The sequence below is a fragment of the Mauremys mutica genome, chromosome 6 (assembly GCF_020497125.1).
Source record: "Mauremys mutica isolate MM-2020 ecotype Southern chromosome 6, ASM2049712v1, whole genome shotgun sequence".
NCBI classification, from domain to species: Eukaryota; Metazoa; Chordata; order Testudines; family Geoemydidae; genus Mauremys; species Mauremys mutica.
The window spans coordinates 115,870,216-115,893,891 of NC_059077.1; the positions used below are offsets into that span (position 1 = coordinate 115,870,216).

Genomic DNA, 23,676 nt, shown 5'->3' on the forward strand with positions numbered 1-23,676 from the left:
AGATTCCAAAGCTAATGGCAAGCTACCAACCCACCCTTCTGCGTCTGCTTCTCCAGTGATGCAGCCTCTACCAGCAGGTACATCTCCTAGTGCCTGGAACAAATTAAGAGCAGCAGACTCAGAAGTCAACAAAGAAAGCTGGAAATGGCGATGCTAAGAGGTGGGAAACTCTGACAAACTTGCTGTCACAATAATCTCACCTCAGTTGGGGGAAATCCAACCACCGATTATCAAGATACTAGAGCCTTGGGTTCTGCTGGCCTTCTCACTACTCCTGGATGTGCTGATTGTTTCATTGGTGAGGGATATTTTCTCCATTCTTAGCTGGCTAGGGGACTATGCCTCTGTGATCCTTAATTTAATCAGCACCGCCAGGTTAGGCTGTTGCATTCTGCTCTTGGAATGTCATTGCCACTCAGAAGCTGCGAGGGGAGCTGCACCCTGCAGCCCACATATTGTACCAACATGAATGTTTTGCACTGGCTCGCTGCAAACTCCACTGGCTCCCTAGGCCTTATTCCCGCAACGTTAACATCCGAGTCCTAACCCACAACACCTTTCACAGGCTCGATTGGTTGTGATCAGCTCACGTAGCTGCAACCCACCAAGACAGCTGCTCGTCACAAAGCTGCCACCGCTCAATGGGCCCAAGTAAAGGCACTTGGGAGCATAGGTGCTGCTGCACACGCTGGCTTGGAGCGGTTTCCATTATATGCAGGGTTTACAGTTTGGTTCAATGGCTTTCAGCACTCTCTACTATAAACCCTGTTCCATCACCCCTGCTTGGGAGCAGCTCTTTATCTTCCACAGGAGAACAGACTGAGTCTGGCTTACCCATGTTTAGCTGCCACAACCCGTTCCTTCCACAAAGTTTCCCCCTGGGCAGCGAGAGACTGAGAGGGGGCCAAGAGGACTCAGACAAGAGAGTCCATTTAGAGCATACTCACTATTACTCAATACTTGGACATGTCACCTATGAGATTAACAGTGTATGCGTTGCAATACATCCTAGGGAGCATATATCATGGCATTGTCCAGCCATTTCCTGACGTCTTTTAACTAGAGACTGATTCAGGAAACAAAGGGCCAGGAGTTGAATCAGGGATAGCCTTGGCCCCCAAGATCAAATGTCTGCTTTAGAAAGCACACCAGACGCGTGCCATTTGAACGGCTGGGATTTCGTTGGGCTTGCGCTGCCCTTGGCCAAATGCATTAGCTGCTGTTTATCTTTGTACCATCACATGCAATTTCAGTCGGCTTCAGAAACTGTTCCCTCAACATCACAAGAATAAACTAGCTTAATAAGTCTTTCCTGTAATTATCATTCTGCCTGTCTTTTATTTCCTTTTCTGACATCACAGTTTTTCCACTGTTTACAACACTTCCCCATCTGGCTTACTTTTTGCGTTGAGTGCTTGCTTTCTTGATCTGCAACGGCCCAGGACCTTTATTTTTTTTTACCAAGGTAAGTGTAACTAAGTGTAACTTTCAAACATATTCAGCAGCTGCTTTGACTACAGTCAGGTTACAAGGAAGATCACTTTGGCCCCTTCCCCCCAGCTCTTGCATTTTCCTTTGTCACGCAGTTTTCATCTGCAAGGGGGGAAAGTTGGGGTTGTGCCTCTTGCGTGTCCTTATGATGTACAGAAAGTTTGTTCCTTCCGCCTCTTTTTTCCCAAATTGTTTTACCATCAATCTATCAGGAATATAAAGTTTCATCATCCCTGGTTTTGCTGGAGGCCTCCTTGAAGGAGCAGAGCGCTGGAGTGGGGACTTTTCCTGGCCCTTAACTGAATGAATGGGATGTTGAATCTTAAACTAACAGAGCTTAAGTTTGTCAGGTGTTAGAGTCATGAATAGGTGTTAAAAGAACCAAGCAAAGCCAGAGCTTTAAACAACCTGGGTAAAAAATGTTTGCCCGTCAGAATCGCTGTTCTAGGTCTATTCTGTATAGTTTCTTGTATCTATAGTATCTGAGCACTGCGGGTTTCAGTTCCATGGTACCTGGGATATCGTAAAATCATAGATTCACCAATTATCCACAGAGTCTCCCAGCAAAAACATAGAACTGAATTGACATGAGAACTCCTTCACTCGCAGGATGAGAGCGAAAAGACTAATCTGACAGGGCCAGGCCTGGCTGGAGACTGGTACAAGCAAGGAGCCCCACTCCTCTCAGTAATAAGTCAGGAGTTGTCGGCGAGGGGGGTAGGGATGGGGAAGTGGGCCGGTGAGTGCAGGCTACAGCCTTCACCGCTCGGCCGTATCTTTCCTTCTGTCAATGCTCAGTGAAAACAGGAACTGGGCACGGTGGTGTAAACAATTCCTGCTATAGAACCCGTTTAAAAAGGCCAAAAACAAATGGAGGAAAGGCTGAAACAGAAGAGCACATGGAGGTGAGGTGCAAGGGAGATGGCACCAGCACATCATTGACAATCTGGGACTGGCCCTGTGCTGATGCTCTGCCTTAGAGTCTTGCTGCTGAAAGCAAACTGCGTGAGCTACCCTACTTTCTTCCAGCTTTAACAACGTCCCTCTCCCCTTCCACTTAAAGAGGGTTGGTTGAGTTCTCTCTGCCTCCTACACAGAATACCTGGGTAGCAAAACTGTGACACGCAAGTCATCACGGCATGTGGTGGGAGACTCCACCTTTCTCCGTGGATATACTTAACAGGAGGGCCGGGAGGCTTCACTGCCAATTAATGACTCATAATGAGCAATGTTCACAAGTGCTTTGAAAGCCTTAGCTGAATTGTACTAAGTGCTACTCACTAGGCTGTCGCTCTTTGGTCATAGTGCGAACTCCCTAGTTTGGGCATCGTGTTAAACTATGGGGGCATTTAATGACAGCTCAGGCCTTTGCTCACCCCAGTGTAAGGCAGATGGAGTTTGTTCATTTACCATCTGCTGTAAATCAGCTCTGGCCTCTCTGTAGCTGCCAGCTTTGTCTAACCACGTTTAGCTGGCACCGGCCTGGATGCCCGCTGCACGGGATTACACAGAATGCAGCCCCGTGTGACCCTAAGGGAGCTCTGAGGATGAGCTCATCACACTATGTCTACACTGCAGTTAGACACCCCAGGCTGGCCTGTGCCCGCTGACTCAGGCTCCTGGTGCTCGGGCTAAGGGGCTGTTTAATAGCAGTGTAGATGTTCAGGCTGAACCTCGCACCTCTCAGGCTCCAGCCCAAGGTGGAACAATTAAACAGCCTCTCGGCCTCAGCCTGAGTCATCTGGCATGGGCCAGCTGCTGGTTTTTAATTGCGATGCGAGGGGAGGGGAGGAAGAGTGGGGGTTCAGGGCAGGATGGAATGTAGCCCCTGGAAGTGTGAGTTAATCAGACTGGACCCTCGAAGTGAGGGGGCAGGGGCTGCACTGTTCTCAGGGCCCTTTTCCTGTGTGTGATGGCTAAAAGCTTCCATTTTCAAAAGCAATTCGTGATTTTGGAGGCCTCAACGTTAGGACACCTGGACATATGTTGGCAAATGGCATTTGTCCAGCTCTGCCATGCTAACGAGCAATGATTAGTTGGCCTGAACTGGTGACGAGGCTGAAGTTCCTAACCCATATTTAATAGCTATGGCCTAAGTTTTCAGACGCGAGTTTGGAGGCCTCATCTTTGGGATCCCAACTTGGGACACTTTAGAGGGCCCTGCCTCCCCAACTGTAAGTCCTGCGTCTTTTGGAGCGGCCATTGCTAACGTTACTCTTTGTATTGCAATAGCGCCCAGGTGCCTCAGTGATGGCCCAGGCCCCCATTGTGCTAACCACCCAGAACCAGAACCAAACGACAGACCCTGCCCCAAAGAGCTGGGCTGAGAGACGCCCGTAACTCTGACAACACTGATCATGACCTTTAACAAAGCAAAATAAAACCAGCTCTTGTGACTCCATTTGGTAACAGGGAAGAACTTTGCAGTAACAGGGGATGCAGTGGCTCCCCACTCTTGCATAGGCAGGAAGCGTCACGTAAAGCTACCCTTCCTTCTGATTGCTTTCGGAGTTAGACCCCGGGACAGAGAGCCAGCGAGTTTTGGTTGTAGACCCTTCCAGCAGGGCACATCATGGATCTCTTTTTAGCCATGTTAGAGAACTAACCTGATTTCCGTCGTTCCCCACACCCTGACCCAGAAACACGTCTTAGTGAAGCAGCGCCAGAATGGTTTGACCTACCTGATGCCTCTTGCACGGCCTAGTAATCTGGCGCCTAGTGAGAGAGCGCGAGAGAGACAGATTTTTTTTTTGGTTAGCCAAGCAGGATGCTAGGAATCCTGGGTGTTAAACCAAAACTGAGCCATGGTCAGATTTCACGAGAGTGTGTTTTTGGCATCATCAGTTGGCTGGCATAGGAGACTCTTAATTCCGTTTCCCCCACCAAGACAAACATCCAGCCAGCTCATTGTTAGAGAGGAACAAAGGTGCTGCAGCTCTGCATTATGACCCTGATTACAGGGGCGCACGTCACGCCTCCAGATTTTTCTCTCCTGCCTCTAGCTTCATAAATTTGGAGGGCCACATTCAAAGGCTGGCAAGGGCAATGTTGGACAGTGGTCATAACTGACATGCCAAGGGGTCGTAGCAGGAAAAGCCACTAACAGGCAGGTATAAGGAACGGTAAGCGTAGGGGACATCTGTTTGTTCTTGTCACCTTCCTGTTCTTTGCTGCAACCCTACCTGCCCCTTTGGCAGGAAACTGATATCCAGTTACTGTTGTATAACTTACCCAACCTGTTACATCACTTACAAACCCAGACCAGTCCAGCAGAGTCTAGTTTCAAAGTTGCATTCTGATGCTAACGCATGTGCTAATGTATTACACCAAGGGTACGCCGTGTGATAGAGCGAGAGAGCAGGAATAACTTCACTGAAAGCTGATTTGTTTTGTTTTATTTTGTTTTTGTTTGGGTCTGCTGCTTCATTGCCACTTAGTTCCCTTAAGAAATGTTGTTGTATGGAACTGCATGTAAGATGCAAGTCCCAGCTGGGTATATACATGACAGCCAGTCGCCGCATTCACCTACTTCCTCGGACTGGACGGGAGGGATATTTCTTGGGAAATAAAATGCCTACTTCTGTACAACCTAGTGTGCCCTCTAGATGTCACTGTTACTGCACGCAGAACCATGTGAGCCAGTCTGTTTGGCGCAGCTGCCTGTAAGGGAGGGTTAAGGGACTTCGGTAGCTTTTGGGCAGTTCCATTCTTCTCTCATTGATTTTTCTGCCAATTCACTCTGCTATGGATCTGTCTATGAGAAGGGGATAGATGGAGCAGTACATGACCAGAGGCCTGACATGTTTCCACACCTCGGTGTTTCCGGCTACCCTCACACTTTAACAACCACTTGATATATTGTGACACGTACCTACATCCAGCAGCAGAAGCTCTTAGCGAGGGACCAAAATCAATATGGCATTTAATAATGATCTTACCAGGCCTGTTAATGGGTGCACACTATGTAAACTCATTTCATACATTACTACTAGTTCTGGGCTAAATTATAGCTAGTGTCAAACTTTGAGCTCCCCCTCGGCCTGGCTTAGGCGGCTTCTCCTTCAGCTGCTGCTTGGTTTCTGTCATGACACTGGGGCTGGCAGAAGACAACTGCTTCTGCTCTGAGATATTGAGCTGTACGTGGGCACGAACCAGAACTCTGGCTCTGAACGCTCCCTGAAATCTGGGGAAATTCAGCTCTGGCTCCAAACTCTGTGCCTCAGCTCCATCTCTAAGATTAACCCCAGGAACCGTCAGGATAGACTCACTCATTAGATTTCTGAAGTGATAGGAACCAAGGCTCAGAGCCTCAAAGGTGGCCACACCCATTGAAATCAGGCACCTCAAGCTTGTTGATGAGCTGGGCCCAAACAGGCCCGGTTCCTGTCTTTGCCCACTCCCCAGCATGAATCCTGCCACCCTTCTTGTCTTATCTGTAGCCATCCCATCGCTGCATATGCTACACACAGTTGGCCAGCTGCTGCCGTCTGTGCCCACCTTCCCCAGGCTACGGACCCCACTCTCCCTGCTCACATGTATTGCTGACAACGCCTACCTCCGCCCTGACCACCTAACGTATGCCACCCTTCACCTACTGCCTCACTGGCTGAGAGGAACTGGCTCCATCTCTGATGGCGGGACAGGAACGCTGTGGCGTCTCAGCCTGCCAGCCTCCAGGTAGCCTCCCTTCTCGCTAAGCGACTGGCTACATGCGTCTGTTTGGCGATTGCCGGCCATTACAATAGCGGTGCATGGACATTTTGCAGAATAAGGTGGCACTAGCCCGTCAGGTGCCAGAGGACTCTGCGCAGCGTCTGGTGACTTTGAGGACTAGTTTAAATACCACAATGTGTAAAGGCCTCTGAGTCAGACAGCATGCCCCTTCCCCCACCCCCGAATGGAGAGCCAGTCCTCTGTACCCCCAAAACTTACCAGCCCACAACAAGCACCCCCCCTTACCTGGTCTCCTCGTCTGACAGGAGGTGGGGAGACCTAATGGTCTGTCTTCTCCTCCAGCAACGTCGGGGGGCAACTCTGCCCTGCCAGGGCTTGGAAATGCTCCCAGCTGAGAGTGCTCTGGCCAGGGACTCTGCAGCAGCCCAAACTGTTGTGTCACTGAGTGCCAAGGTTTTGGGGCAGGCCAGAGGCCCTGGAACGTTCGCCCAGCAGAAAAGCCTGAGGTTAGATACGTGTGAGCCAGGGCTCCTCCCCCCCGCCAGGAACGAGGGCAGTTTGGAGATTCCTCCATCTTATGTGAGGCTCTCCCCTCCCCCTCTCATCATCTGAATCCTAGACCTCCCCTCCCCATTTCCCTAACCACATCCTCCTGCATTGTGTTTGCCTCATGTGTGTCCCCCACACACCCCTCAAGAGGGGGCTTTCGTTTCTCATCTGCACCCCCCCCCCAAGTGCTCTCCCTCATTGCGCCATGCAGCCCTTAGTCAAGAGCCCAGGAAGGGATAGGAGAGATGCCCGCCCTTCCTCCAACTGCAATCCCTCAGGCAGCTGCCACCTGGGATCTGGCAGCTCACAGCTCAGCTGAGCTACCCCAAGGGACATCAAGCTGTCCCCGGTGGCAGAAGGATATTTGTTTTAAACATAGCATTTAGGGTTCAAAGGAAGGCGATCATATTTGGTGCTTGAAAGGTTGGGGGGAGGAGGGGCACAGAGCATTTCACTGGTACGTCATAGGATGGCAGGGTGGAAGGCCTTGTGCAATAGGTGTTAGATGCTCTTAATGCAGCTCTCAGCCCATAGGTATTTACTCCATCTGGATCACTTTAGACAAGACTGGCATTGTCGGTGGCCATCCCAGCAGAGGTGCCGAAGCGGTAGAACAAATGAGCTGCACGTTCTTTTCATGCTGTAGCACAGTGGTGAGGAAGGCTGCACAGCTCGTGCTTATGCTGGGTCAGTTTTGCCAATTCTCATGACTTCATCACACATTGGGTCTACGCCGCCCCTGCCCTAACTCAGTATCTCTGCAAAGCCAGGCTTGACGGATCTGAGCGTTCCCCAACAAGCCTGGGACAGAGGGGATGCAGTGCCCTTGGAGGTGCAGTTCCCCCCCCCCCCTGCTTCTCAGTGCCTGGGATGAAGGGCGCGAAGAACCGAATTGAGCTAGGGGTGCAGAATTGATGTGGGGCTGGCAGATGTGGGGACTGGAGGGCAGTTAATGGAAGTGAGGTGGGGCTAGGAGTCCATAATTATTGGAAGGGCTGGAGCCAGGCATAGAATTAATTAGTTGGCATTTGGGGCTTTGAGAAGCTGGGAGCCAGCTGAACCATCAGCAGATGTGTTTACAGCTTGATGTAATTTGAGCTCATTTAGGTTTTCTAGCAAGTTCTCCTGCAGCTGGGGTCAAACCCATCATACTCAGTCACGGTACGCCTGTGAGAGTGGGCAGTGGCCCACGTGCAGACTGATCGGAAGACCACAAAAAAAAAAAAAAAGATTTTTTTAAAAAAAATCTCATGATTTTTTTCAACTGATTTTTGAATGTTGGGGCTGGCAACAGTCTTGAGCCTTCAGACTCCAGGGCTGCCCATCATGCCTCTTTCATGAGCACTAAATGTACATGAAAAAATTAATTCACACCTTGTCCTCCCCCATTGAGTCGTGGGGTGCAAACTGGAGCTGGGTCCAGAGCTGAACACGCTTGAATTTTTGCTTAAATTCAAATCCACATTTGAAATTTGCGGCTCACGGCCTACTCCCTCTGTTACTGTGAGTGTTGGTGCCTCTGCCCTTAGGGACGTCTACCAGGCCCTGCGTGAAAGAGATTCTGCCACCTGTGGTGCAGGGTGAGGTGAGGCGGTGGCTACTGCAAAAATCACAGCGGGATTGTCCAGGCCCAGCTAAATAGGAAGATGGGGACTGCAGCTGGTGGGGGTAAAAGGAAAATTTGTCATCGCAAATAGAATGCACTAGATTGGCCTTGTGCTGCATTGGTCCCATGATTGGACTTGCTCAGGCCTCATTCAGCTAGCAAAGTAACTACAGGAGGAATGGGAGTCAATCCGGGTCATGGCCACTGTCGTGCCATGTGGGCTGCGGTCCAGAGCAGAGCCAGGCCAGCCCCTGGGAGAACTCTGCCAGCCTCGAGCTATTCAGCACCCACCTCTGCTGAGTTATCAAACACCAATGAACGTTCTCTGGGGGTAGCAAAGCCAGAACATCTTGCACCACTTCATAAGCTGTGTGGTCATTATTCATACACGGTAACTATGCAGGTGGGCATCTCTAAAAATGCACCAAAGTCCAGCTGCTTCAGTGCATTAGTCAAGCCATACTCTGCAGTGAGCAAAAACAGGATTGGGGCAGTGTTCTGATTTCATAACCAGCTTTTTGGCCTAGCCATGTGTGCTCCCAAATGCTATGTCCTAGAAATGACATGGAATCAACATTCAGCCACTGGTGTGGAACTGAAACCCCCCTGGATGAATTTATGATGTTGAAAGCTACAGATTTGGGTTCTTACACTCGCCGATTTAGTCCAGTGTACCCATTTGGTAGGATTGATGAACTGGAAGCTCCTTTAACAGTTGTCTAAAATCTGTGACCATGTTGGGGTCTCAGCTCTGGGCTTTGGTCTCTATTGAAGTTACACCAGCCTTCATATATCGATATTCCAGCCACTCTGGATATATCATGTAAAAATGCTCAATATTCACCACAGAGGCATTCTACAGCTGGGACCAAAACATTTCCTGAGATGGGCACATCCGTTTCCAAGTTGAATTGTGCAATTTAAACAAGACCCAGTGCCTTGTGCTTGTCTTTGGTTTTTGCAGGCCATAGCCCAAGCAAACACTTAGCTAGAGAGCACTGAAAAAAAAACATTTCACATTGTGAGATACATTACGAGATGCCCAGATACTTTGAGGGCAGGTTGGCAAATCCCAATTGGTAGGTTTTGTAGGAAAGAAAACAGTAATTTACCAAACGTCTTTGTGTGGCCAATAGAACTTGGTGACCCTCAGCTGTGTCTGTTTTGCAGCACAGTTGGACCTGCGGCTAGAGCATTTTTTTGGTGTGTTCCTGGCTGATTTCATACGATAAGGCCAGCTAGGCCTTGTCAATGGTTAAGGCCTGATGCAAAAGCCCTTAGTGGGAGTCCTTTCACCGATTTCCATGGGCTTTGGGTCAAGCCCTGGTTGGGAGATCTTCAAGGAACTCCTACAGGCACTGTGGGGAAGTGGGGTCAGTGATTTGGTGGGCATTGCTCATCCCTCAGAAGATACCCTAGCATTGTGTTAGGGGACACGCTTGCTGCACGTGCTTTCTTTGTGATGAAACAAAGTCGAGGTCTGTTGTGGCCATTGATGTTCCCACGGCACTTCTAGTGCCAATAAGGGTAATGTTAGTGCTCTGGTCAGTACGGTGATTATAGTTTGACAGCTTAACGCACCCTCTGAGTCTGAGTCAATGTGGAGTTCTCCATTTCTATCGTGCAGCTGTTCCACCCCCGACATGGCTACATTTCAGCGGTGGCTGAAGTAATGCCTTTCTGGGGGGAAATTTGGGACTGAGTGTGGGTGTTGGATCATCCTGTGGTAATTTTTAAGGCTGGTAAGAGCCAAGGCATGGCAGGCTGGCTGCAATGCACACAGACACAGCTGAGAGTGACTTACATGCTGGACACTGAACAACCCCAGGTTACAGGGCAGGGGTGACAAAACGACTCCTTAGTCTGGCTTGTAGCCTGGTGTGTCAGTGAGCGTTTTATAATCCTTAGCTACTTGTCAGGGTGCTCTAAGGCTGAGTGAATTTACATTGGACAGGTGTTTTGGAAACTTTAGATGACAGGGATTTTAGACGTGCTAGGTGCTAGCATGAAACACAAACAGCTGGTAACAACCAGTTTTGTTGCACAACATCCTGATCCAGTGGAACAAATGAACACCGTAAGGTTATTTTAAATAGTGTGTAAGCCTGTCCCACTGCAGACTTCAAATGTGCTGTTTCCCTTTTCTAAATGTCTTAAAATTCAAAGATGCTGTGAGCTAGGAACACTGGATTTGCCACCCAGGATCCTGTCTCCTTTAGTGTGGTGCAATGAGGGGCAGATTTCCTTTCCTTTCTTTTCCTGTAGTTAAAAGCTGACAGCATTGTCCTGTTTTAGCTTCGATAACTACACCTATTCGCATGGAGAGTGAAACTAACCAGCCCCTTCTTATATCCTGTCACTGCACTTGATTAACATGTGACAGGAAATCCATACCCAATATTGACTTTTCTCTGCAGGAATTTTGGATAGTGTGTATACAAATGAAAATACCTGAATCTATTGATAGGATGTCTGCATCAGCTCTTCTTACTAAGAACCTACAGTCAAGAGGCCACATCTAGGGCTCTAGACAACTATCATCGATGTCACAGGAGTCTTTCCCTTTACCTCAATGGGAGTTGGGCCCATAAATAATATGAGTATGTGGTATTTCCCCCACAGTACAGAGGGCCAGATCCTGAGCTGGTATAAAATGGCAAAGCTCCAATGAAGTCAACTGCGCTATGCTGATTTCCAGCAGCTGAGAATCTGGCTCACAGTACAGTAGAACCTCATTGTTCGTAACTCAACCAGAGTTACGAACTGACCAGTCAGTCACACACCTCATTTGGAACCAGAAGTACACAACCAGGCAGCAGCAGAGACCAAAAAAAAAAAAAGCAAATACAGCAAAAAATAAAGGGAAAGCAGCATTTTTATTCTGCATTGTAAAGTTTCAAAGCTGTATGAAGTCAATGTTCAGTTGTAAATTTTTGAAAGAACCACCCATAATATTTTGTTCAGAGTTACGAACAACCTCCATTCCCAGGGTGTTCGTAACTCTGAGGTTCTACCGCACTGTATTTGGTATTTACTTCTAGAAGAAAATCACTAGGTGGCCTGGTGTCTGTGGATATAGTCAGGCTCTACAGGGCAAGCTCAGCCACTGATATTTTAGCCAGAATGAAATGACTTTGTTCATGGCCAGTTTATATCCATTTGTTCTTGTAGGAAGAACATTAATACACATATTGAATAAGAAGGGTCCAAAGACCAAACCTTGAGGAACCACTAGTAATCTCTCTCCAGTCTGATAATTCACCTTTCAACACAACCCATTGCCTTGTTCCCTTTAGCCAATTCCTTATCCCCATTACAATGTTTGTACTGATCCCCATCTTCCCTAATTTAACTAATCATTTCCCACGTGGCTCTGTGTCACATGCTTTACTGAGATCTACTGCACTTCCCTCAGCTAAAAAAATCAGTTATTTTCTCAACGAAATCAGATTAGTCTGACTTGAGCTACCTTTGGTAAACCCATGCTGAATTACATTCCCTTTACTGTTTACCACTATGAATACCATTCTTTCCTTCCCAGTTCACTCTAAAACCTTGCATATTCCTGAGGTCAGACTAACAGGTCTGTAATTGACCGAATCTCTCTCCCCACACGCTTCTTAAATACAGGTATGACATTAGCTATTCTCCAGTCATATGGTACTCCCTCCCTCCCCCCATAGAGCAGACTTTCCGCTCACCTAGATGAAAAAACCAGCAAGACTGAGGCTGAAAACTGTGGGAAAAGAACAGCAGGTACACTATTTAGGACTTCATGCAACACACGTCTTTTAGCAGCTGTTTGCGTTGATGGGATGAGAGCATATTTCTCCTCCCCGTGGTATCTACCTCCAATTTTACCAGCCAATCCAGTTTGGGATTGGCAGCTGCCAATCCTATTAAAGAACATTGCAAGCATTTCTAAGGACCACCCATTATTATAGAAACTCAACACAGGTTTCTGTTTTAATGAGAAAATAACAATATACTTGCATTGTATGCCTCACAGTCACCAGGAAACAAAAGCAGAATAACATTTAAGTGGTTAATGTATACAGAAAACCAGGGCTGGTCAGATTGGTTGATAAAACACGACAACAGCGCCACCTTTTGGCTGTAAAACAAATCACTGTTTTTGTTTTTACTGTCTCATCATCTGGATAAGGAACAAGATGAAGCCAAAACTTCTTGTTGTTTCAAAAAGCTGCAACTCAGGAAACCTGCATTTGTAGCCAAAAACTGGACAGTTACAATTCTAATGCTTAACTATTTTTCATTACACACTTGCACTAAAACCAGTCTTTGTCACAGAAAAGGTTTTTTTATAATTTCTTTTGTGGAGACCAAGTTAATTTGGCAGTAGTGTTCCTTTGTTGCATTTGATTTATTTATATATAGAGATGTATGCCTGCCTATATTTATAGACCTATATGCTTGGTAGCATGCAACTGAAATAAAGAGGCAAGTAAACTGCATAGCATTTAAGTTATCATAGCACTGAACCATGTGCTGCTGACAAGAATGATTTTGCTTCCATAATTTCTGGAAGAGAAAGGGGTGGGTGGTAGAGGTTAGCTATACTCGACTGGTACATGCAAACATTTTTTTATTGCAGGATATGTGAAAATGCTGCTTAGATTCCATCCCAGCACAAAGGATTCCAAGATGGCAAAACCACACTGGTTTTATAGGCGATTGACTTTATTTTTACAGCAGGAGTTGGGGGCGGAAGGAGCACACAAAGCAGGAGATGCCCCGTGACAAGCAATATAAAGCTGAAGAAGTGACATCCAATGTTTTATTTAGTTATTTATTTTTTACTTACAAAAAATAATCCCTCAAGAAAACAACAGATGCATGTTTCTTAAAAGGTAAGAGAGAGCCAGGAACTCCTGACAATGCCCTCAACCCTAGGTAACGGCAACCACGCAGGGAGAAGCAAATTCATTTCAAAGGGAGCAAAAGCTGTAAGAATCCAACCACTGCAGTGAGAAGTTCAAATGTACGTGCCTTGATGTAAGACCATTTCTCAGTAATGAGCCACTTATGACATACAGCTTGATACATGTAATATTGCTAGAGAAGTGCTTTCCAAGATTCATCTCTGTTCTCCTCAAACCAAGAGGGATCCAAACCCCCTCTCAATACGGGTGTGCAACTCCTGTAAGTGTTACTACACACAATACCTGCTCATCAGCTGAGCAACAGACTGCTGAGCGTGTGGAATTATACTTCCTATAGTCTACTGGTAACACTAACACACCTTTATTGAACCGGGTCAGAATTGACTGGATTGCCATTTACAGCTGGTCTATTTGTATGTGTGTATACTCTTAAGTATGACACACTTTAAAGAAATCAATACAAGACATTGCCCAGTTCAAAAGAGTTTTCTTTTGTTAATAGGTAATTCACAGAACAGGTTTAATGAATGCTTATTGCCACTTTTACTACAATCCCTGAACACAGGCTTCAAAATCTTTGACCGTGTAAAGGAACCTGTGAGATGTGTGTCAAACCACAGGCTGGAAAGAAATTAAAAACAATACGTTGTTTTGGTTGCAGGCTCTCTGTTTGCCCAATAAAAGCACCAGAATAATGTTCACAGTATCTAAAGCCATTTTAGGTGAGCCTCGGAATAAAACACCATGTCAGGTCACAGAGCAGTATGAAAACAGAAGAGGGATTTCGGGGAGCGTCAGCCTCTTGGCTGATTTAAAAAGAAGTTAAAATAATAATTTTAGGTTTATAAAAACAATACATACATGTATATGTCTCCTAAACTTGGTAATTTCTAGTCCAGAAATTATGGTTCCCGGTTGTAAAATACGTATTGTATTGCTTTGCATGAAAAGAAAGAGTAAACCTGGCAGCCTCTATACTACGTATGAATACAAAGCACAAGAATAAATACCACATTTCTTTTCTAAATGTCAGATTACAAAACTGCTCAATACTTCGCAATTGTGATTCATGCAAATACCATGTCAGGTCAAATTTTAATATTACAAATACTGCATCAGCTCAGTGCCATTTTATATCTCTTTTCATAAAAAAGAAATTCTCACTCACCCCCATAGCTGGCAAACAGCTTTGGAGAAAATAAATCTGTACACCCATAGCTCTTGTTCATTCTAGGATTCCAACCTCACACGCATGTGCTCACTCACACCCAGACACACGACACCCTTCGTCACTGATTCCAAGCCTACGCACAAACTAAAGGGTCTCTATTTTGCTTTTAGCTCTGAAAACACTGAACAGCAAAAATAATCCTGTTTCTTGCTTCTCTCTCACACACACTCTCTATTACTTTCTTTAACTTTTTCTTTCCTGGAAACCTGCATACTCTACCTTAACTCCAAGGCCTTTTACACTGTATAAATATAGTTAAAGACATAACTTTTTTCCTTTGTTTCATACCTCTGTTTGTGCCAGCCTCTGGCTTGATTAAATTATTGCCTCAGAAAAAATTAAATGTCATTTTTTTGAGTGTGTTCCCCTCTTACCTTTCTGACTCAGGTTATTCAACCTTTATTCATTTTGTACATATGCCTCTGCCCACACCCATCATAAAAATAGGCATTGCCCGCTAAATACAGATTGTATATTGAGAAAGTTATGTAAATATGCACTGAGAAACTGCAGACCAGTTCATATTGCAAGTATACAGGATCCTAAAGCTAAGGTTATCCGTTTGGCTTGGCATTCCCTCCAGCTCTCTCCTAAACTGACAGATTGTGTTTGCAACAGACCAGGATACTTTATTAAATATTCTGATTGCAAAACATGGATTGTACATTTGCAATAACAGCCTCCAATTTTTAAATGAAAAATTAAGAGAAAGGGGGGGGGAAATCTTCAACCCCCCCCCGCAAATAAGAGCAAAAACAATAAATCATTGCATTTTATGGCTCTCTGGAGTAAACAAAGTAACATTAACGTTCTTAATGCAGCAGGTGCGATGATGGAGAAGCTACAGGCAAGTCCAAAGGAAGCCTGGTGACACAACAGGCTACCCTGGGCCAAACTCTCTCGTTGATACAAAGCAGGGCTGGAAATTCAGTTAGAAGGAAGCACATATATTTGCCCTGCCTTAAGTTTTTGACAACTCCTTCAGCCTCTCATGCTGATCTGTTGCAACGGGTCTGCTGCTGCTGCTTCTGCCAATGGCGATGACACCCTTCCTTGACCAGTCCATACCTAACATCCTCTCATTCTTTTTTGGGGGTGTGTGTGTGTGTGGATTTTGTGGGTGGGTTTTTCTCTTTCGCTTAATGGTGCCTGGAGATGGCGCAATCCTGTCTCTGTGGATCAGTGAGCTTGTTGGATCTTTAATAAATATCGGATTAAATGATGCTGCTTTTTTGTTTGTTTGTTTGTTTGGTTCCTCGGTCCGAAACACCCATTTTATTGCAAGGGGATTATTCATTCTCTTCCTGGTTGGCATAAATTCCAGCCTCCCAGCGCAGTGCCAGGGCACTCTTCCTGCGATTCACCCTGGTAGCCTCAAGGACCTGGAAAAGAAAAAACACCACTTACTTTGGTTCCCTTCTTCCACTCCGCTCTCGTATCCATCTCCCCCCCCCCCAATTACTAGCACACACAGAGATTAATTATGCAGGCCACGCTCACTACTCAATCACATGAGCAGCATGACTGAGGCTACTTATGTCTCTAAGGGCTTGCCAGTGTGAGCAAGGGTTACGCCAAAGAGCTCCTAAGGGCAAAGCTGGACTATTTAAATCCTAATATTCATACAGCAGCCGAAGTTAGAAGTGGAGAAGTCAAGTCTAGCTCTGCAAGCCTAACTCAGGCTGCTGCATGCTCCCCATCCCAATTCAGACAGGCCAAGTGACAACCAGCAGGGGGAGGATGGTTACGAAGGATCCATTTTCACGTGAGTGTGGGGATTACTTACAGCACAAGGTAACCACATACATACGAGACCCTTATCAGAGGCACAGTTCCAGCCCACTGTAGACAAGGGGAGCCTTGTCATTGACTTCAATCAGCTTTGTCTAGCAGATTGTTTTTCATTTAAACGTGTCATTACCTGTAGACACAAGGGTCCTTCACACCGGCTTGCTGTGGTGTTCGGATTGAAGCAAAGTGAATGAAAAAGCCACTGCTTGGAACACATGCATGGAAGAGCACAGAGTCCTCTGGGTGAAAGAACCACACACTACATGCCTAAAGAGGGATGATGTGATACACAGGCCCGGTCTTTGCCACCGGCACAAGGGTGAATTTCCCCTTTTGGGGAATAAAAGGAAATCTCAGACATACTCCATCAGATCTTTCCTTCAGCATGCTGTTAGTCCCGACTCCTCCACGTCTCACCAAACCTTTTAGAACGTTCCCAGGCTTAACCAATGCCAGGGAAGAACCACATGGGTGATCTAAAGTTTGAACCTGATCCAAAGCCCACTGAAATCAATGGAAAATTGCTCAATGACTTCTAGGGGCTTTCAACCAGACCCCACATGAGAAACATTTTCAAGGGGATTATAGATTTAGGTTAAAAAATCCAAACCAACCATGATGCCGCTAAAGCGTCCAGGTTAGCTAGTGCATGCAGCCCTGTATTCCTATTACTGTCACCCTCGTTGTCCCCCGCCCCACCAGTGTGTTCTACTCATATATGGCACGTCTTGGCGTTGCACAGACTGTCCAGCCTCTGGGGCTGGGATTGTGTTATGTTATGTCTATAGACAGCCCAGCACACTAGGGCTCCAATCTGATTACAAATATCTGAATGTAAGAACGAGGACACTAGATACAAAGAGCATCTGAAGGTAACCTAGCTGCCAGTTGGTGGGTGAGTAGAGGTTACTTGGTCTTAGAGCTTGTAACAATCCATGACTGCACGCGTTCACAGATGTCAGGGTCTCTAGCTAGGCTGCATATATGCAGTAAGGAGCCTACAACTCCTGACAGACAGCTACAAATCATTGCTACTTGTGCTAAATGAGTATATTCTCTGTGGTCTAACACTAGGATCCAAACGTTCATTTAGAGCTCAGGGACACTCAGCAGTTTGGGGAAAGAAGGGGTTTGGCAAAGCTTTGTTTGTGCCTTGTAGTTTGCGTGCCCTCTAATTTCTTTTGAGCCGATGGATCAACAAACCCCAAAACTCAAGGTGAAATTAAGCCAGCACACGCAGTATTGAAACCGTTGAAACCGTATCTCCTTTCCTGGCAGCGATGGGGAGGGACTATGTGTGCCCAAAACTCAGTCCAGGTTTACTGGAATGTTACATTACTGAATATCTGCATAAAACTACTTATATCCTCTTTGTAAACCATTAGAAGGCAAGACCATTCAAACGGAAGCAGGTCCGATTCCATCCAGCAGAGGGAGGTGGTGCTCACACTCCCACCAATATGTTTACAAGATAAAACTCCGCACCACTTCTTGAATAAAACTCCACAGAGACACTACAGCCGCTAATGGCATATTGATTCTGCTGCAGCTACAAAGCTGGGGACTGATGGTTCAAATGAGGTGTTAGGGATTCTGATTGCATAAACCATGCCCTCGGACAAGATCTCAAAGGGGTTCAGCACCACTGCCCAGTTTTTCTTGACAACTTGTTCAGAAGGACTTTTAGCGTCAGCACAATAGGAAATAAACATTGGTGGTTTTTTAGCTTCAAAACTGGGGAATGTTGCTGAGCAGTGGCAGAAGCAGAAGAAAATGGGAATGAGGATTAAAGAGAAGTGCAGAGTAAAGGAGAAGTTACATTCTCACAGGATATGAAAAGTAAATAGAAAAGACACCAAACTCAGGGCAAAAACCTGAGGCCCTTATCGGAGCAAAACCACCATGGCAGTAGAGGAGAGTTTTGCTTAAGTAAGGACTGCACAATTTGGGCCTTAGTTTTAGGCTAATGTAAAACATAATGGATTTTGTTTTAGTCCCAGTGTTCTAGGGCCAGATCCTCATCTGGTGTGAAATAAACATGGTTCCACTGACTTCAGTGCTGGTTTTTAACCAGCTGAGGATCTGGCTTTTTGGTTTAAGATTTCTGCTTTGGATCGGCACTATTTCAGCTTTAAGCTACCAAAGCCCCAGAGCAGAGAGAAAGTCCTTCCCTCCGTTACGTCCCCTTTGTCCCGCCTCATCGCTGGTTTAAAGCTGCTAATCTACTATACGTGAACACTGTTCTCAGTCAAAGAACATGGCTGGCAGGAAGAAATACTATGGGCTAGATCGCGGTTCTGAAACTGGGGGGCCGTGACCCCTCCGGGGGTCATGAGGTTATTGCGTGGGGGGGTCGTGAGCTGTCAGCCTCCACCCCGAATCCCGCTCCACCTCCAGCATTTATAATAGTGCTAAATATTTTTAAAGTGTTTTTAATTTATAAGGGCGGGGTCACATGAAGAGGCTTGCTGTGTGAAAGGGGGTCACCCGTACAAAAGTTTGAGATCCACTGGGCTAGATCTTCAGCTGGTGTAAAGGACTACAGCTGAGGATCTGGCCCAGAGTTCGCACAGCTCCAATAGCATCTCCCCCTACAGCTTTGTTACTAGCATTTCTATAACCATACAAGATTAGCATTAGAGATTGACTAGTCATTGGAGAGGATGAAGCAGGATATTTATTTTTCCCGTGTGAGAATTACCAACACTGTATTGAGGTATGATAGCAAACAACCATCATGTCTATTAGCTGGTCTCCAAAGCCTCTACTTAAGTTTTTAATTTGGTCATAACTCTCACTGGGCCAAAGAATGAGAAGTGCGAGGCACCACAGCTTCCAACGACTTTAATGTCTCTCTTGATGTACTATATTTCAGACTTCAGTCTTCATGAAAAATATTGGCATGGCACACGTTACATCGATTAAAAACTGGCTAACTGATAGGTCTCAAAATGTAATTGTAAATGGGGTATCACCATCGAATAGGTGTGTTTCCACTGGGGTCCCGCAAGGATCGATTCTCTGCCTTATGCTATTTAACATTTTTATCAATGACCTGGAAGAAAACAAAATCATCACTGATAAAGTTTGCAGATGACAAAAACTGGGAGTGGCAAAGAATGAAGAGGACAGGTCACTGATTCAGAGAAATCTGGATCGCTTGGGTAGGCAAACAATATACCTTTTAGTATGGCTAAATGCAAATGTATGAGTGTGGGAACAAAGAGCGTAGACTCTATTGTGGGAAGCAGACTCTGCAAAAGATTTGGTGTTGGGGTGGCGGGGGGGCGGGCGCATGACGACTTGATAATCAGCTGAATTTGAGCTCCCATTGTGACACTGTGGTGAAAAGAGCTAATTTGATCCTGAGATACTAAACAGGGGACTCTTGAATAGGAGAAAAGTGCCTATACAGTTGAGATTGGTGCGACCACTGCTCGAAAACTGTGTCCAGTTCTGGTGCTCACAATTCAAGAAGGATGTTGAAATAATGAAAAGAGTTCATTGAAGAGCCACTAGAATGATTAAAGGATCATAAAACGCACCATGTAATGACAGAGTCAAGAGCTTAATCCATTTAGTTTAACAACGCCAAGGGTAAGGGGTGATTTGATTGCGTAGTCTATACATATCTTAATGGGGAACAAATATTGAATAATGGGCTCTTCAATCTAGCAGAGAAAGGTCTAACGTGATCCAATGGCTGGAAGCTAGACAAATTCAAACTGGAAATAAGGCATAAATTCTTAACATGAGCGTAATTAATCAGGGGAACAATTTACCGAGGGTCATGGTGGATTCTCCATCACTGACAACTTTAAAATCAAGATTGGAAGTTTTTCCTAAAAGATCTGCTCTAGGAATTGTTTTGGGGAATAACGTGGCCTGCCAGAGGTCAGCTGAGGTGATCACAATGGTCCCAAACTGGCCTTGGAATCGATGAGCAGCAGTTCCATTGCTTAGCTCTCCTCAGCATTTCACCCATTGAAATCAATGGCAGCTTTGCTGGAAAACTGAGCAAAGACTTCAAGACGCGGCCCCCGCATTATTTTAGAAGAGGGAATGGCCCAGAAGGAAGGGACAGTATAAGGAAGAGTAGGATAAATCAAAGAAATTCTGGCAGAGAGGAACATGGAGTTATTCTCTACAGGGCCGGCTCCAGGCACCAGTGAAGGAAGCAGGTGCTCGCGGCGGCCAATAGAAAGGGGCGGCAGGTCCGGGTCTTGGGTGGCAATTTGGTGGCAGGTCCCTCAGTCCCTCTCTTCCTCTTTGAGCTGCCGCCAAAGAGAAGAGGGGGAGTGAAGGACCCACCGCTGAATTGCCGCCGAAGAATGAAGCGGCACAACTGAGCTGCCGCCGAAGTGCCGCTGATCGTCTGGGTTTTTTTGTTTTTTTCTCCCATTCGCCACTCAGGGCGGCAAAAAAGCTGGAGCCGGTCCTGATTCTCTATAAATCAATAGATTTACTGGTAACCAGCTTATTGTTAAGTTTTGATAAGATTTTCATAAGCTAACGTAGCGTTTAACTAGCCCCCACATTGGAAGCTCCCAATGAAGAGAAACCAAAGAGAAACCTGGCCCAGATTCACCACTACATCACTCCAGTTTTACACCTGTCCCTGAAGCCAATAGGATTACATTGGTGTAAAATTGGCCTAACGCAGAGGTGAACCACGCCTTCTATATTTACCATTACACTCATCAGATACAGTAGAACCGTGGCGATACAAACACCAGAGTTACAAACTGACCGGTCAACTGCACACATGTAGTTTTGGGGAGGTGCGGGAGGGCATTGCCCCCCCAAGCAAAGGTAAGGCATGCTGGGGGCACATGGGATCACGTGCCACTGCCCTGCTGATTTCTGTGAGTGCTGAGCTGCCCAGGGCTTGCTCTGCTTGGCCTGCTGGGGCGGAGGGGAGCTCTGTTGTTCCCACGCTGCATCTCCTCCTGGCACGTTTCTGGGGGATGGAGCCGCCCCTCCTGCCAGGTGAGGGAAGGTGGCCACTGCCTCTGCAGCCGGTCGCCTTCCCCATCTGTGTGTGCTTGGCGCCCTGCATGGCCACCACCCTGTTACGGAGAGTGCCCGCGGTGGGGCTGGGCCAGGGGAAATGAGGGAAGGGGGTGGGGTGGTGGGAAAGAGGCAGTGGGGAAGGTAGGGGGATGGGGTAGGGCAAAGGGAAGAGAAGGGTATAGGGGAATAGGGCAGAGGGGAGAGGAAAGGGAGGGGATGGGGCAGGGGACATTGGGGAGTAAATTCGCAAAGCAGTATTAAGCCAATATGCAGGTGTGAACTTTTGAAAGAACCACCATATTTTGTTCAGTGTTATGAACAACCTCCATTCCCCAGGTGTTCGTAATTCTGAGGTTCTACTGTAAGAAGTCACCGGCCTAACTGGGAACGGCTCAATTTCTCTACTAAAATCTGTGAACTGGACAGCAAAATGGACTCCAAACTAGCCCTGTGTCACATATACAAGGAAACAGGCTGAACAAACAGGCTGAACTAGGTCCTTTTTTTTTTTTTTTTTTTTGGAATGCCCATAATACACCCAGTTCTGGCCCAAAACACCTATTCCAACTGAGTAGCTATTTACTCCCCCTGATGACCTCTGGTGTCTGTATAAGTATCCAGCAGTGGAGTGAAGTAAATGGACTACTCACTGGGGAAAAGACATCAGAATCTGGCCTGCTACTCAGAGCTCTAAATATAGGCCTGGGTCCTAGCGTTAGATCATAGCGAGTCTCATTTAGCACAAGTAGCAAAGACCTATAATTTGGAGTGGACAGTCAGGAACTGTATGCCCGGTGCTGCATTTATGTGGCTTTGGGTGGCGACACTGGTGTATGCTGAAGAGTCCAGCAAGTGGATTTAAGTCAAAAGAACTGTTCATGGAGTAAGGTGCTAATCAATGCAAGTCAAGATATTGGAATCTTGCCCTCTGCTCTCGGCTACACTCATGCATGACGTGGTATGAGTAGAGCTGACAACAGAATTATCCCTACAGAAGTTAGGTGCCTAACTCCCAGATAACTTGCATCCTGCATGTAAAATGCACATGCTGAGAAACAGGACTGGGAATGGACATCTCCTTTGCTGTTACTGCTCTCTGGGTTTTGTCACTTGTCTGGAATTGCCTCTCAAATTGGCACATAGGCTCCACAAAGATTATAACGTTAACAAAGCTAGGAGTGGTTCTCTCAGGCTTCGGCTGAATAATTGACAAGGCTTCCTCGTAATGGAAAGAGTTCTAATGAAAACAGCCAAGTGATGTAAAATATATGTTCTGTTTGGAAAAACTAATTTGACCACAAAGTCACATTAAACCGAGAGATTTCAGATGGCCGAAATGTTGAAAGGACAGATAAATATTTGGAATGATTTAGGACTGTGAAAACTGCTCTTCACCTCTCTTACTACACACACGTTGGGGTTTCAGCTCGGAGACCTTAAGAGTTACAGAACATTGTTTTAATGCCAAGGTTTATTTTAAAGTAGATGGTTAACAGGATTTAAAAAAATGACTGAAGCAGTCACTATAGTCAGGTACAAGCTTTAGCCACCGGCCCCCTAGTGGAGGATAGAGAGAAACAAATGTACTGGTGAATTATCCCATACTTGCTTGCTCATTGGCACCAGCAGATGAAGAATGCAAGCGAGGACAGAATTCAGTACCACTGCATCTCACTCCAGAACCAGGGGCGGCTCCAGGCCCCAGCATGCCAAGCGCGTGCTTGGGGTGGCATGCCCCGGGGGGTGCTCTGCCGGTCGCCTGGAGGGCGGCAGGCGTGCCTGCGGTGGGTCCGCTGGCCCCGTGGCTTTGGTGGAGCATCCGCAGGCACGTCTGCGGGAGGTCCACCGGAGCCGCGGGACCGGCGACCGGCAGAGCGCCCCCCGCGGCATGCTGCCGTGCTTGGGGCGGCAAAATGTCTAGAGCCGCCCCTGTCCAGAACCTGTTACTAAATGAAACTGACTAGTATTCTGCAACCCTAGTTAATTTCTCTCCATAGCAGAGGCACTATTGACGTGAAGGAGCTGAATCTCTCTTGATGCTGTTAACCTGAGCTTGACAGAATTAAACACAGAAAGATTTCAGAGATGACATACAAGCAGAGAGACTGAAATCCTGGCGTTAATGGTAAAATCCCCAGGGACTTGTATGGGGACAGGATTTTACATATATTGTCTAAATTGACTAGGAAGATTAGCTATATTCCAGCCTCTGATATTTGTACAAGTGAATTCAAGAGAACTTTTGCCAACAGGAGTAATTCCATGAGCATAAGGGGTTTGTAAATTACAAAACAAAGTTAGAGCATATTTCCTCACCGTGGTCAGAGCTTGCCATGTTCTTTGGAATAATGGATCAACTGACTAGCACTCAATGCTAGCAACTTCTTAAAGCTTACAGGTAAGTGAGGTGAAACGCC

General features: G+C 46.4%; 1 protein-coding gene across 3 annotated transcripts in view; it reads right to left on the reverse strand.

The window, feature by feature from the left end:
* Positions 1-13,104: 13,104 nt before the first annotated feature.
* Positions 13,105-23,676, reverse strand: part of PALM2AKAP2 (PALM2 and AKAP2 fusion) — a 253,860-nt gene continuing 243,288 nt past the window's right edge. For all 3 annotated transcript variants that reach the window (XM_045020799.1, XM_045020800.1, XM_045020801.1), the window contains one exon: positions 13,105-15,837. In XM_045020799.1, coding sequence (XP_044876734.1) covers positions 15,745-15,837 — 93 coding nt within the window. In that variant the 3' untranslated portion in view covers positions 13,105-15,744. The remainder of the gene's footprint in view (positions 15,838-23,676) is intronic.